The 16330-nt window shown below is 45.3% G+C and overlaps 1 protein-coding gene across 1 annotated transcript in view; it reads right to left on the bottom strand.

Annotated features, from left to right (window-relative positions):
• LOC144829237 (protein disulfide-isomerase A4-like) overlaps positions 1 to 16330 on the bottom strand; it is a 110398-nt gene that overhangs the window by 59049 nt on the left and 35019 nt on the right. The window contains exons 3-4 of the mRNA XM_078688171.1: positions 13061 to 13266; positions 1216 to 1354 (exon numbers count right to left, since the gene is read on the bottom strand). Coding sequence (XP_078544297.1) covers positions 1216 to 1354; positions 13061 to 13266 — 345 coding nt within the window. The remainder of the gene's footprint in view (positions 1 to 1215; positions 1355 to 13060; positions 13267 to 16330) is intronic.

A 16330-nucleotide genomic window follows, 5' to 3' on the forward strand; every position in this document is an offset into this window, starting at 1 on the left:
CCATGTATTCCCTGGACCGGAAACAAGCATCCTGGGACCGGTTTCTGGCTAATCAGCCATCAGCCAGGCTAGCTTGAATCCAGTGGCATTGTGAGCAAGGGACCCACGTCTGGGCATACCCTGCCAACTTAGGGCAAACAAAGCAAAACCAAAGGGGATGATGGACGGAGTGTTGAACAATGCAAGCACTTACCTCCATTGGAATCAAGCTATACTGGCTGATGAGGGCTGAAACCGGCCCTAGGATGCTAGTTTCAGGTCCAGGGAGGACCTGGCTTGGCAGTTCGGGCTGGACTGTTCCCATGGGGCACAAGGTCAAGACTGATTTGCATATGTCTGGGTTCAAACTGGAATGGCATGGTGAGCAAACAAAACGATGTATTTAGGCCCAGATCTCTGTACTGGGGTAAATGTATGACATTGTTCTGCATTCTGTCCATCAACTGTTTTTACACATTTCACACAGACGGAGGTCGGCTCTCTCCAGCGGGCCCCACACTCCTTGGGCGACCAGACAGTCCTGGGGCGGTAGGCGGTATGGGTGCAGTTTCACTGTGTCTGTAACATCTCGGTCACCCACTGCACATAATTACTCGGCTCTTCTAGCAATGAGGAGGAACGTCGCAAAACGACAGCAGCTGAGACTGGGAATCCGCACAAAGACAAGCACTCGTCATTCCCGCTGTTTACTTTTGCATTGCGCTTTCACTTTAAAGTGAAAGCGCAATGCAAAAATAAACATGCGGCACCCTGTCTCCTTTTGTCCGACCCAATCAATCAGAGAGCCGGACTGGCACGTGCAAGGCAGCATGACGAAGCTTCTGATAAGAAACTTAGGCACAACAGCCGGGAGGCAACATAGATGGCTCATTGCCAAAGGCAGGCCACCATTTAGCATAAACGGTGACGCCAGCCAATTGAAATGAAGTGCGGGGCTTATAGCCCTTTTCTAAAAGTATTCATTAGCAATAAATCTAGCCGAGCGAGCTGCGCATGTGCGCAGCAACGCTAGGCGAGTCCTAAAAAGGAAAAGCACATGCTTAAAAATAGAAATGCAGCTGCTTAAAACTTAATATTTAACATGCACCAAAGCATCTAAATCATTCCATTGTTTAAAATAATTACAGTAACATGAAAATAAAACAACTGTAAATAAAGACTAATTAGATTACTAAATTACATGGACTAATACAAAGTAAAAAACTGCATTTTTACCACGGGGCGTAGAACTCCACCAAAATGAGGTCTGCATTGTTTACAACTTCGTCAAAGTTGTCCTTTGTCAATACCATTGTAACTTCCGGTGGAGGAGCCCAGTCTGGATCAGACACCTCTTTGACTTTTGCAACAAGTGCTGAAAAACAATTGGTACAAACATTTAAAATGGCCATCAAGATTGTACTTATAAGAAATAACAGAGATCCATATGAATCGTAATGATCACTTTCTCACTTTATCGAAAGGGTGAGAATTATGTGCTACAAGAGATCCATATGAATCGAAATGATCACTTTCTCACTTTATCGAAAGGGTAAGAATTATGTGCTACGAGGATGATTGAAAAGTGTCACTATGGCTTTGAGAAACAGGGTGGGGGACAGTCTAGCTGCAGTGTTAGTGTTAAGCTGTATCCTGGACAAAGAAGGAATTGGTTAATGGTCCAAAGAGATCAATGATTTTTGCAGGATAAGGAGCAGAAAGAAGAATTTTTCTTTGTCTTAAGGCAAACTTCATACAGAATTTAAGTTACAACAATACATTTCTACACCTGGGCTGAGTGGTACGTAAACCACTTTTTGAACTTGTGATTCACAGTTATTATTTAATTGAATACCCAATGCCTAAAGATTTGGCTGCCAAAACACTTTCAACAGGTATAACGAAACAAAATCAATGATCAGGACAACTGATAGATACCTAAACACAGCAAAATAATTGTGGAAACCAACTTCAAGCATCTCAATTAGGGTTAAAAATTGATGAACAGATAAACCACATAAAATGGGCAACATCACTGAAAAACTACTGAAAAGGGAGTGTTGGTGGGTCCAATTTTAATTCTTAACAGCCACTGCTAAAAATGGTAGTGAATTACAGTTGCTTTCCCACAGATTGGGAAAGCAGAAGGCTGCTGCAACTGCCTATATAAGGTATATATTAACGGAATAGAAGCTGGGTGGGAAGAGTTATGGGATAATGCATGGTGTGAGTCAAGGAAACGAACGCTCTTGTATAATTAATATATCCACACAAGTGTAATTTATTGAATGTTCACAGACAAGGTTTAATAAATGACATAGGGGAAGCCCCTGCAACCAGGATCTGAAGCCATTCATACATAGCATTCCCTCGCTCTGGAGCCCCTCCACTTCTCCACCTTCCAGCTCTGTCACCAAAGCCAGGGACTGGGACTAGCTGAGCCGCCTGAAATTTGAAAAAGGTCTATAGCCAAGTAGCAAAAGAATTCTCTTTTGTTGTGATATCTAAGTGTTTGGATATATTAACATATATAGTCCAACTGTAGTAAAACACTTCAAAAGATAGCTAGTTAGATATTAGATTTTTATTGATGATTTATGTTTTGCATTTGATAAATGTTTATATCTTTTTTATCTTTTATATATTTCTCTTTTTTGTGAAATATGTTATTATAAAAAACAATGCACCGTATAAAGTGAATAATATTGTACAAAGAATCCGTGTATTTACATATTCATTTCCATTCAATAAAGATTTTAAAAACATATGAAAAAAGGGAAATCGACATAATCAATAGACTTGAAAAACTCAACAAATAAATGACATAGGGGAAGCCCCTGCAACCAGGATCTGAAGCCATTCATACATAGCATTCCCTCGCTCTGGAGCCCCTCCACTTCTCCACCTTCCAGCTCTGTCACTAAAGCCAGGGACTGGGACTAGCTGAGCCGCCACCACAACTCCAGACAGCAGCTACAGCCACAGACCAATCGTAGCCACAGTTGATCCCCCCCTAACCCGTCTAAGCTCTCCGGTGAGCCCCCTGAAAAAAACAAAAATCGACAAGGCTTCATGCGCCCACAAGTAGTGGCAAAGAAAGGTAAGAAGCGGCACCAAAAGCAGAAGACACATCAAAGGCACCAAAGGTAGGCACTGAGTGCGCAAGCCACATCAGCCGTCGTCCAAAGCATGGCCCGGTAGCCAGCAGAAGCGGTTCAGCTAGGCTGGGTGCAGCACCCAGGAGCCCACTCACTGGCTCTCGCCTACAACGCCCACACGATTTGGACTACTCGGACTGTTCGCTCCATCTCGTGCCTGCAAGGTCTGAGTTACCCCTACAGCTGCAGGCCTTGCTACGGTCAGTGTTTAAAAGAAGCCAGGAAGACCAGAAAGGCAAGAAAAGTCAGTCCACAGCCTTTTCCATCCCCGAAAAAGTCTGAGAGACAGCCTATGTCAACCACCAAGCACACCATGAGCAGGGCAGAGAGAAAGGCTGCAATAAACACCGAAGGATAATGAAGTCAGGGAGGACTAGGGATCCTCTCCCCGACCAACCTAAGGGGTAGCAAACGCAGCAGGAAAGCCCAAGCAAACAAACAGGGCCCAACTGAGCAGACAACGCCAGCCTCTCCCAACCAAGTGACACAGGTCACCCCTCAAGAGGACATTGAGAGGCTCTTGGTCTGGGCCTCTTTATCTACAACCTGCCTTTTACAACCTAACATCTACTAGAAATTCTTTTTTCTCAAGGACCAAGGCTCCACCAGGTTTTTTTTTTTTAAGCAGCAGGGTACGTGGTTTGTAGGATCCCATCAAACCCACACAGACAGTTCTCCAGCCAACGCTACTCACGGAACCACCCCAAGCAGGGGAAGGGCAGGCAGAGGGGTCCATCAAGCACTCCGTAACCTGTAAAACTCAGGGGGGGGTTCAACAAAAGAGAGCCCAGTTCCCCTCATATTCCCCCGACCCCCCCTATAATTACTCCTACATCTCAGCCTTCCTAGAGAGATATGGATTTGCTGGTACCAATGCCACTTCAGGCAGCTGGTCCCCCCAATCCGAACTTAACCCACACAGTTCAGAACCACGCTCAGAGCACCATTCCGAAAGACAGTCCATCTACACACTGGCTACAACCAAGTCGAGATTAGAGTAGTGCAGGACCCGATAATTATACCAACGCACCGCCGCCAGGCCCACCTAAGGTCCACTGGAATTCACCCAAGTCGCTGTTTATGCCACCAGGTCAAGGACTCATTAAAACCCACAAAAGGGCAGAGGCATTGAAATCGCTGGAGGATAACTTGGACACCCAGGATAACCAGGTAGATCTTTCATACCTAGATTCCTAGGAGTGCGCCGACCTGGTGGCATCCTACTCCCTGGACACCATTCATGGTTCCTCACATAGATCGCCTCAAACAAACGCAATCTTGATGGATGAAGAGAAGCCGGCTGCAGGCCCCAGTTGCAGGGCGTAACAAAGCGGTCACGCCACGCCAGGACCAGCAAAGTGTGGGACTCCCTGGTAAATACCATGTAACGGACGGAAGACACTACAGTACCAGTAAAACAAGATGGATCTACAGCTGGAGCTCCTTAATACCCTGGCCCATTACTTAGGCGGATCAACGAAAAACTGCTTAACTTAAACGTACGAATAACCCGAGCCCAACAGAAGGCAAACCTAATTTGCGGCTGTGGGCAGATAGTGGACAAATTATCATCCCTTCCATCAACGCTGACCACCCTATTCAACGATCTGACACAGGAGTCTATGGGTAACAAGGAGGCTTTAAACGCAATTACAGAGCTAACCAGGAGCTAGGCCAGGCGGAAGCCAAGATTAAATCTCACACACTGAAGCAAATGGCAGCTCATCCAGGGAATCTCTCACTACTGATCCTCCAGTGCCGCAAACTGGAAATGGCTCAGTCTACAGTGCCAAACAAAAGGGCCAAATCAGGAAGAAAGGTCTTTACAAAAGACCAGTCGTAAACCTGCCTGCAGTTTACCCACTCTTCTGTCCCCAAGGAAATATGGAGGGAACCAAACCGAGCCTAACTCTGCAAGCAGAAAACAATAAAGATCCTACCAGCCTGGAGACCGGTGCAATCAACAGTGATCACAATGGGGCCCCTTCCCGGCTATGTCGAACCCTAAAGTTGAAAGTCCTACAGGAGGCCCAAGAGAAGTGGGCTTTAATCACCCTCGGGGATCACAAGTATCCCAATTAGTAAAACGAACGCTACAACAAACTAGACAGCATCTGCACAAGCACAGTATTCAGAGAGGGACTCGGACATCTGGCACCAGCTACAAACAGTATAGCCATAATGAACACAGGCCCAGCTTTGCTAGCTACAACCTACATGAGCTGGGGGACAGAGGTGGCGGGGGATCCAAAATCCAGCACTGGTCCCCTCACCACTGCCAGACAACATAAGGGGACAATAGGAGGGAGAGGAAGATATAGAAGGCCCCCACCGGCTATTAGAAGGTATGAGTTCGGAACTGGCCAACTACAACCACAACATCTGCTCGGGCATAACGCGATGACAGGGTACAGAACCAGCAAATATTCAACCGGCACCAAGGGGGTGAAGTCCATCGATGGGGATCCAGGTCCAGGGAGCAGTCACATTCCCGCCCCCTACTCCTTACACCAGAGTTCAACTCAAAAAGGAACTGTGACATCCTAAACAGAAGCAATAGTCTCCAGTTACTCGCAACAATCCCAGCTCTAAGACATAAAAAATCGGACTTGCTCTCAATAGACTTTATTAGGGCTGACTCACACATAGGAAGAGCAATCACCAAATCTACTTGGAGGTCTCCACTCCTTGTCAACCAGGTGCTAAACGAACATGAAACATTCAAGTCATGGGGGATAAGTATATCACCTTATCGTGAATTAGGATACCTCCTTCCACTGCTCGGAAACAGGAAGAATAAAAACAGCGGCAGAGGAATCACCTATTTAGTTCTAAGGGGAGAGCAGAGCCAATCAACGTCAAGGGAGCAGGGACACACTGACCGCTCCAGCCACCCTATGCAGCTACCACATCCATTACCCGCATATTCAGACAATCAGCAGATCTACAGAACTATTAACGGCCCCACGCAATGACAAAATGTACAACAGAACGAAAGGGCTCAGCAGACCAAGTCAACAATTCACCTCTGCACACTGAATATCAGCGGTCTTAGAAGCAAGGCAGCTGACCCAGAGTTTGTAGCACATATAGATTCATGACATAGTGCGGCTACAGGAAACATGGATGGCAGAACCTCAACTACAGGGTTTTATATGCTTTCACACACCTGCAATCAGAAAAGCGCAATGTGGGCGTCTATCAGGTGGGCTGGCAACTTATGTGTCAACAACAAGCATATCCACTGCAAATGAAATTCCTTCTTACTCATAGGGCAAGACAATCAAGACCTCCCTCAACATCAAATGGAAAAACGTGGAAATCATCATTTTTAATGCCTACGTAAACCCAAAATGAAAAGCCCAAGGCGCTAGGCACCTGATGGACCATCTTTTAAAAACCATAAGTGAACAGAATACCCCAAACCTCATTCTCTCAGGGGATTTCAATCTACATCTTCCGGGCTCTTCATCTGCAGAAGAGCTATTGGCTCAGTCATCTGCGTGGAACATTCCCGAACAAAAGCAAAGCCTGCATGGCAGAGCAAGTAAGACGTCCAAGAGCTTTATGGAAGACCTAGAGCACATCAACTTTCGAATACTATAGGGCAGATTCACAGACGCTTTCCCTCCTGCAGCTTCATACTATACAGAGTCCACATGCTCCACATTAGACTATACTTTGGTCTCCCTTTCATTTTCCCACAGCATGCTCTCGTTCTCCCTTGGTGACATGAGGGACAGAGACCATCGGTCGCAAGAGGTACTTCTTCAGGCTATTGCAACACCATGTGAATTCGCACCGGAAGGAGCCTGGTCCAACTACACAATCAATCTCAAAAGAACTAAACCCTCGCTAGCAAATACTGGGAAATACTTCAGGCAGGCACAAGCCATCAAGAATATTATCTTTTACAATCAAATGCAGATCACCCCATGAAGCTAGGGATGCAGGATGGATACCCAGCGTACAGAGGCATCAGCTAACAGTAAACAAACAGAAACAGTTAAAAATAATTAGATCAACAAGATCCTTAGACTATTGAGACACAATCCAGGGACGATGAATTCTGGGCTAAACTGCTTCACGACTCCTAAACTAAACTAAACTAAAAAACAGCCATGCGCTTCTGGGCATTGGTGAACATAGCATGTTGATTTAACTGTGTATAGGGGGTTGTAGCGGTTTTAGGTCCTTAAACATCCTCTTTCTGTGTTCATGAACATAGCAATGCGCCCGTTAGACGCAGGAATGATACTGCACATTCCTAATGAGACTTGGACTCACTCACTGAAATCCCACTTCCACCAACAATTAAGAAACGACCGGGAGAGTGAAATAACAGGCCTATTTGAAACTGGAGGTCATCACAACAATGACTCAAGACATCATTGCAATATACCAGGATGCAGAGAGGCCAACTTGTTTAGCCATTATCAAGCACCAAATCTCCATGGGCAGAAGCAAGGGAGAACAAACAGAATTCCACCAGCCCTTTTTGAACAAGGCGCAGATTTTTGAGCAGATACATTAGACCCGCTCTTCTGTGAAATCGGGCAGATGGGTTACCTTAAAGCTTTGTGGAAGGACTCCGTTATTTCTCCAATACATGAATCAGGCGACAAAACCTCCCCAAAAAATGACAGCCTCATTGCTCTGCTTGATATGGAGGCAAAATACTTTTCGGTCACCTTACTAGTTGAACTTCAAGACTGGGCCATGGAACACGAAATGATTCCATTATTCCATTTAAGCAGACTGGGTTCTGTAAAGAAACTGGCACAATAACCAACATCCTAACCATGTCACTCCTCATGGAAATGGGCAAGGCAACCAAACAGGCATTGCATTTCTGCTTCATAGAATTCAGGGCAGCATTTGATTACATAGATCGAACAAGGGGGCGGAAGAAACTAGCAAGCTGGAAAATCCCACACTCTTAGACATGCTACTATACCTCCACATATGAACCTGGGTGCAGGTAAAACTGGGCGATGGCACAAATCTTTCCAGGTGCATCCCTACCACCAAAGGGCTTAAACAAGGGTGCGTGCTCGCCCCAGCCTTATTCAATATTTATATGGCAGATTTGACGCAAACCCTAAATGTATGCAATACACACGCTCCAAGAATGGGTGGCCAGGCCCTATCCAGCATTCTATATGTAGACTTTGAAAAGATATCTTGTCTGGCATCTGGGGAAGCTAGAAATTCACAACATGTCAAATAAAAAATAGCTAGGCGTAACCATTGATAATGGCGGCCAATTCGTCAGTCAGCTCAAAACAATCAGAAGGAGAGGACTGATCTTAGCAACATCTCTGAAGCAGCTAAGATCCAAGCTGACAAGCCCCATGCTATCCCCTCTACTCCAGGCCGCACAATCCATAACCTTACCTACCATCTCATATGGTAGTGAAGCCCTGAGAGTAGGGGACTCAAACTCTGGGCAGCACCATTATCAGAGCCTATAGGATCCAGTTTAATATACAAACCTATGACTCCGTGGCTCAGATTAGATTGGAATTCGGGTTCAATAAACACTTTGCAAGACAGGGAGCCTACATAAACTGTTGGCACAAAATCAGGAACGCCCCCGCAAACACTTTAAACCTGCTAATCTGGCAAGAAATACAGCATCGAACAACATCGCCAGCCAGAAACTTTTTAAAAAATAGTCTTGCAACCACAGGTCTTTCCCAACTTTGGGACAGTTCAAACACCAACGTTCTATTTAACAAGCATTTGCAATGCAATAGGTCTCGCATTTATGCAGTTTGAGCTATTGACATTGTAAATGACAATGCCCTTTATTAATGTTTTGGTTTTCAAAGTATAAATAAAAGGCATTGTCATTTACAATGCCATTTGCTTAAACCAGCGTAAATGCGAGACCTATTGCATTGCGACCGCATTTGTTTTTTAGCTGTCTCCCTAGTGTGCTTCTCCTTCCCACTCTGTGTTGCTCTTTTCCCCCCATGAGCTTCACCCACTATCTATTATGCGCTTGCCTCCGTATGCCTTTCACCCCCCACCCCAGGTTGCTTCCCTCACTCCAAGCTCCATGTTGCTTATTTGCCTATTTGTCACTCCCACCCCACCGAACTCCAAGCTGATCTCTTTCTCTCGCCCATTTGCTTTTCTCCATAAAGCCCCCGCCCACTTACCCCTCTGCACCCCCGCACCTGCGCCCTTCATGTTGCTTCCACTTCCAGGCAGTAATCAGTTTGAAACTGCACATATTTCAGCTTTTTATTCTGGTGAATCTGCACTTCAGTGAATTATTGGAATATCAGTGGTAGGCAGTTTTTTTGCTTCAGTGAGTCATTCCTTTCTTGAGGGTAGCATTAGAAAAAGGAGTAGAAATCAACGTTCAGGTGGCAGTAAATAAAAATGTGTTTTTGGATAGACAAGTGATTGCTCCTGGCCTGATTCCGCATGAGTGAGTAAAAGGTCAGAGACTTATGACATCTAGTCATGTGGTAATTAGAAACCGGGGTCGAAGTTGAAGGAATGTTTGTAAGGAGGATGCAGCCGTGAAATGTGGAATATGTGAACCCTCTGCAACAGAGATGCACGTTGGTCCCGCTTGAGATTGCCAAATGAGTGACATTTCACATACGCCGAAACACTGTGGCAGATGAACACTTCTGAAAATGCCAACGGATGTGCCAAGTACATGAAACCCAGTTCTGTAGTAGTTTGCTAAAAGTTCTTAAGAAATACCATTGTATTGTTAGATGGAATTGGTGTGCGCTGTGGCTTGTGATTCATTCTCACATTCACAAACGTGCAGGCAGTGACATCTTTGCTTAAATGTTCATTATGGTGAAGGAAACGTAATTCACATGGCCTCTTTTTTCTGAAACCCAATTATTCCTTTTAAGAAAAAGTGCCGGAGTTCTGTATCATAACTCAGTGCTCTGACCAGATGTGTAGACCGTAGTAATGCTGTTAACAGACTGCACCATAACTACGGACTCGGGCAGCTTAGTTTGAAAACACGAACACGCTGAGCTGCAGTATCGGTGACCCAGTATGCGTCGTCTGCTTTGGGGAAAAAACTATTTGCTTCAATTAACAGAAAACAGGCACATGCATCTCAGCAGCTCTGCTTTGAAGCATGGAAGAAACAACTACAGCTCTTTAGGTTAATTTACCGGAAGCCGCAATACGTGTGCAACCTGCAGTCACCGGTTTAAATCCGAGAAGGTAGGACGCAACCTTACATTTTACATTAATATAATTGTTTGAAGTATACAAATCTGTGTTTACGATAAACAGGTATTACCTTCACTGTCCTCCTTCTGTTTATTTGCTCCCTGTGAAATGGATCTAAACAAGAACAAGAAACGTCCCCAGCACAGACTAGTCAAAATAGATCCCGATACACAGACCTACGCAACCCCGATGGAAACCCCCGTGCAAGGGACTGGACACATTCAAACCTCCACGGCGTTTATCTCCCTATATTTACGCACTAGCCCAGAGTATAACCCACAGCCCCATCCATCCCCAGCAGCCTGTGCCCTCCAATGTCAATACTGCACGTATGGTCTGAAAACAGGCCTCTATTGACGGGCTCCAGCCTGCGCCCATGGTTAACTGTTTCTAGGCTGCCCTCTGGTGCACGCGACTCTGCCATGGATGTCCCAAGCCCCACTCCCCCCCCCCCCCCCCCCCTCCAGCTCAGAGAAGCAGCCCCTGATGGAGACCCAGCGGCTGAGATCACTTACCCTGTGCCGGCGGGACTGCGTCTGCGGCCTCCTCCACCGTGGCGAGCTGGGGCATCATATACTGAATATGTGGGTGCAAGTCGGCCTGGAGCGGAGAACAGCCTAAGAGATGCGGGAGGGCATGAGCGTGACTCCGTGAGCGTGCACGTTGGTGTTCCCTGCGGCTCCTGCCAATGGCGGCCCTGCAAAGCTAGAAGCGCGTTCACAGACCGGTGTCTGCTCGTGCACCGGTCTGTACCGCTTGAGAGGCTCTTCGCGCTGCAACGCTAGGCGAGCCCTAATTATCACAGCATGCCGAGAGACGCCCCACGCTGCTGGAGCACTCAACTGCGCATTAATTATAGTTGAGTGCTCCAGCAGCCTGGGGCGCCTGTTGACATGATGTGATAAGTGGGGCCTCATGCTGTAATAATTGTTACTTGCGGCGCCTGACGTGCTGCGCATTAATTAATGCGCACAAGCTGTTCCACTGTGAAGCGCGTTCACAGACCCGAATCGGCTCGTGCCCAGGTCTGTCTCCCTTGGGAGGAAACACGGCGACTATAAGTCTGGTTGGCTGCAGCGCTTCGCGCTGCAACGCCAGCGAGACCTAAAAAGGAAGCGCAAAGGACCATTAGAAGCCTCGAATAGCAGATAAAGCCGCCTTTGCAAAAAGGAGCCATGAATAGATGACCATCAATGGTTACGAAACACTCCACCCGCAAATATACTTCAGCCTGGGTTATTAAAGGATAACAAAAGAAAAATTCCTTAAACATCAACTGGGAAAACTTCCTGCATCTCTCACCATGGCGGGGGGGACAAACCTCAACGAGCTGCCGTCTGTGCAGAGACAGCATAGAGGACATGGCACACTTGATCTGCACCTGCATTCACTTGAAGGAAGAAAGGGGTCAGTTGCTCAAACCACTATTCAACATCCGCAGGATTCGCACGTGGAGACGAGCGGTGATAGCGTGCTTTAAACCAGACGACCTCCAGCTGAATTGAGAGCTGGTGAAATTTTTAACCCTGGCAGAAAACAAACTGCAGAGAGTTAGCCCAGATGGGGCCCTAATGGACGGCCTGGAATGAAGGACCACGCAAACCAAACAGGACAAGATCAAGACAGCCGCGAGGTCCCCACAAATTTTAATCTTTTTTATTATGCACTTATAAATGTTTTTATAAAACGTTAGCGCACTGAATGATTTTATAGAACTGAGCTTTATTTAAATGTATTTTGTAAACGGTTTTAATTAACCATATACAATGTTACTTACAATTAGCAATACAATACTAAATGTTTACTAATTAGGTTAGATGTACTGTTCTAATAGCAATGCAAGTTCCCTCAGACTGCTCTCCTCTCCTGCCATCCTGTAAATGTCTGAGTGACCAGCTGGCTGCTACTATCACATTCTGGTTTCTCAGAGATTATCTCCGGCTCCCTCTATTGAGTAGTCTTCCCTCTCCACATTCTTCTAAGGCTGGACAGTACTGCACTTACTTAAGGCCTTCCGTGATGTAAAGGGGTGGGGAGTGAGAAAAGGGGTTTTCTTGATAGTGAGGGAAGGTGGCAAAATGATATGGGAGTGCATATTTATATGGCGCATATAGTAACACAGGAGAGGACAGGTACAAAGGTTAGGGCAGATGTGCCTGGGAGCAAGAATGACTTTTGGAGGAAGGAAATCTTAACATAGGGTAACAGACCTGAGGGACTCCAACATCCTTACAGGTTTATTTAAAATTATGTTTGATATTACATAACCCAGACTATTCAATAATTAATTACCAAACCTATCGTTTTTTGTAATGCACAGTATGCCTAGCTATTCATCCATTTCATACTTTAGCCTATAATGTTTACAGCACCTGGTGGGTGGCAGGGCCTATCAGAACATGACGCAAGTCTGTTTTTTCTTACATTGGGCCTTGGGTGGTGTTACTATGGAGTAACATTTGGTGGTGTGTGGGCTGGCTTACTGTAGTAATTGAAGTAGGGAGGCGGATACTAATGTAGTAAGATTAAAGAGTATTTATTCAAGGCTACAGAGAAGAACTGGTGTTCCCATCAGAAAGCCAGGGAGCTAACTGACAAGCCAGAATCTAGACAGTCCAAAGGACAATATGACATCAGCAATTGTAGAATGTACATCTTAAAGAGATACTATGAAATACAAGTAAAGGAAATACAACACTTACCTTCTTCCGTTCTTGCTCCTTCATAATCCACAGGCTGCCCTTTTTTCAGAATTTTTATTGTTGGATAGCCACTGACATCAAAACGACCAGCAACAGCTGTTGCCACTGTTGCATCTATTTTTGCCACAGGAATGGGTGGATCATTCGCCTTTAACGTCTGAGCTATTTTTTCATATTCAGGAGCAAACTGCTTGCAGTGACCACACCTGCGACAAGAAAAAAAACACACAAAAAACATAATTGACAACTTTTACAAAGTAAGAAAACTTACAAGATAGTAGGTGCACAAGGATAAACCACCCCTTATTGAAGAAAACTGCAAGAAAATTAAGTAAGGTAAAAACCCCCACATGGTGGACAAGTGCTGCAATCTAGGGGAAGGGACAACCTGAATGGTTATAGGGTTACTGTGCCGTGTGCCAATGTAAGTTTCTTTGGTGGTCTCCTGTTTTGTTGAACTAGGAGTACCCAGTTCTGGGTTTTATAGGTTGTTGTTAATAAAGTTCATTTAAATTAGTTCAACAGAAGAAAACTCACTACTAGTCCTAGATTACTCTATTATGCTAAACAAAAGCACAGTAGAGCAATCCAGGGTAATATGGTACACTGCCAACATAGAGCAAACCTAGTTACCATTTACTGACCAAGGAGGCACCAGGGACCCCAATTACATATTGCCCCACATGCCTATAAAGAGATTTATTAAAAGTTACAATGTCCACATACAGTATACCTAACGATTATATTTATGAGAGTCTTTTATCACCACTCACTAGCATTCTGAAGTCACGCACACGTAAACAAATTGATTAGGTCTACAGCAGTATTTCCCAAACTGTGTCTTGCCAGCTGATTTGTGGTGGGTGGACAAAGTCCAAGCACTAATGACTAATGTGACCGTGTAGGGTTACACAACAAAACGTAAATACCTGTAAATGAACTTGTATGCCTCCATCAGTTACAAATGCAAAACAGAAGCACTTTTTGTAATCCAGAAGTGTGCTGGATTTTAATAGGATCAAAACATATCAAGACACATATTTGGAGATGCACAAATTATAACTATTCACAGAAACCAGATTTCCACACATCATTTGTGTGCTATATAATTTTATATTTTACCAGTAAAACGGTCTTTGCAAATGTAGTGGCCAGGTCAATGGAAAATGTGCCATCAGTAAATGACAATGCGCTACTACATGATGCTTTAGTTACATTAAAAATCCTGCCGCCTTATGTCTTTTAAAGGTAGTTGGGATGTGAACGTTTGTGGTTCTAAAAAGTGGATTGAGTTTCTTGAAAGCTTGAGAACTACTGATCTACAGCTATTGCAGAAGGTGGGTTCTGCATAAAAAAATTGTTTAGCCTCTGCAGAGACCCATCTAGTCAGCCCCGATATTTCAAACACTTCTGTGTAAACATGCTTTGCCTAGAACCTCCTCTGCTATTTTTAACTACACTTCAGCATGTACTTCTGATTAAGTTACTTCATTTATTTCTATAGCATAAAGGTGCAGACATGCTGTTCCCAAATATCCACTTCGGTTGCAAATGCAATTTTGAATGTCAACACAGTTGTACAGCGCTCTGCCACACCCTGGGGTCTAGCAGCACATGGAAAATAAAATAAGCAGGTAAATCCAAAACCAGACTGACACTAGTATGCCTAATGCTTGTTCCTAGTCAGAAACCTGAACCTATGAGCCATGGAAATGGAAGCTGCTCAAAAGCAAATAGGCAGTGCATCTAAACTTATGTGAAATTGTATTTTTAATACAATATTCTGATCTCTGGGTTACTGGGAGTGAATAAATATCAGAGAAGCAGTGAAATATAAAATGTGTCCCTGTACATATGCAATGAAAAGTAACCCATGTCCCATTAGGACAGGCACCCCAACGCAAGCTTTGTTTTTTCTCAATTCCTGGAACTTCACCCTTACTTCTTACTCCAAGTAGAGCTTCCCGCCTGTACCATAAAGGGAGATGTGCCAGCCACAATCCCAGTTTAGGTCTCGACTACGCAGCGCGCAAGCGCTGCTTAGGAGGGACCTATTGACATTGCACTGTACTTTCTTGGAAGCTCGTGCAAGTTGTGCACGGTTTCCAAAGAGTACTCGTGCTTGCAGAGAGTTTGCCTTGTGGGAGCAAGCAGCAGCGCCTTCTGTTTGCAATTATCGCGCAATGCTGCTCACTCCCGCAAGGCAAACGTTCTGCATGCAAGAGTACTCCGTTAACTTTCGCGGCCGTGGGGCGCGCTTGTGTTTCAGCGCTTGTTTTTTATTCTTTTGGGCACGTTGAGATTAAGTGCTTTTACTGAAGCACGAAAAGTTGAGACGACGCAGAGTCTAGAACCTAGGTCTACAGACTTCCAAAGTCGGCAACTCTGGCCGTAGTGCCACATCCTCTCTCAAAGTTGTACGGAAATTGTGGCAGACAACATCGCAATCTTAAGGAACGCAGAGAGATACCACTACAGAGTTCTAAGTAGCTACACAAAATACAACTGGTGGCGGCTCCAGCGCTGTGTTTCTTCAGACACTTACTGCTATTAAAAAAGCGAAAGCAAATCATGGTTTCCGGTGACGAAGGCCGCTGCTGGGGTCTCGCTCACCGTCCTCCCTTCTCAGGCCCTTCTACCGAAGCTCAGCGTGCTTCTGGTGACAGGCAGCCAGCTTTGGACAGAGACAGCAGGGGTGAGCGGGTATGCGTGCGCTTTAGCAGAGTGCTGGCTCCAGCCGCGCACTTTTGTCCTCCTGAGTCCCCGGTTATTTTATGTTACTACGTTGCTGCAGCTCGCTCTGTGCACGGAGTTGCCTCTTCTGTGCGCTCTGCCCTGTGGGTAATCTTGTGCAGTGAGATGCACCCTGCCAGCTACCTTTAAAAATAGCCCCAGCCAGAAACCGGGGACCTGATCTGTGGTTGTGCCAGGTTCACGGCCTGAGAAAGGGAGAGCTTGCAGTGTCTTCTTTAACTGCGGGCCTGCCAGCCTTGTATCCATTTCAGGTTGCACTGAGGTTACAGAGAAAAACACCCGGCGTGAAATAAAACTCTTGAAATTTCGTTCTCAAAAAAACAAGGAAGCTGCATGTATAGCCCCTCACCCCATAGATAAGAAGAACCCTTCCGGTAAGCATTTTTTATTGAAAATCATTAGGCTCCAATGCCCCCAGGTTTCCTGGTTTTCTTGTATTTCAGTTAGTTATTTAAATAGTACGATTGTTATCCACACACAGGGACGTAACCCCATATATATGAATGCCAGTAGTGA

This window comes from Lissotriton helveticus, chromosome 4_1, assembly GCF_964261635.1.
Source record: "Lissotriton helveticus chromosome 4_1, aLisHel1.1, whole genome shotgun sequence".
Taxonomy (NCBI): domain Eukaryota; kingdom Metazoa; phylum Chordata; class Amphibia; order Caudata; family Salamandridae; genus Lissotriton; species Lissotriton helveticus.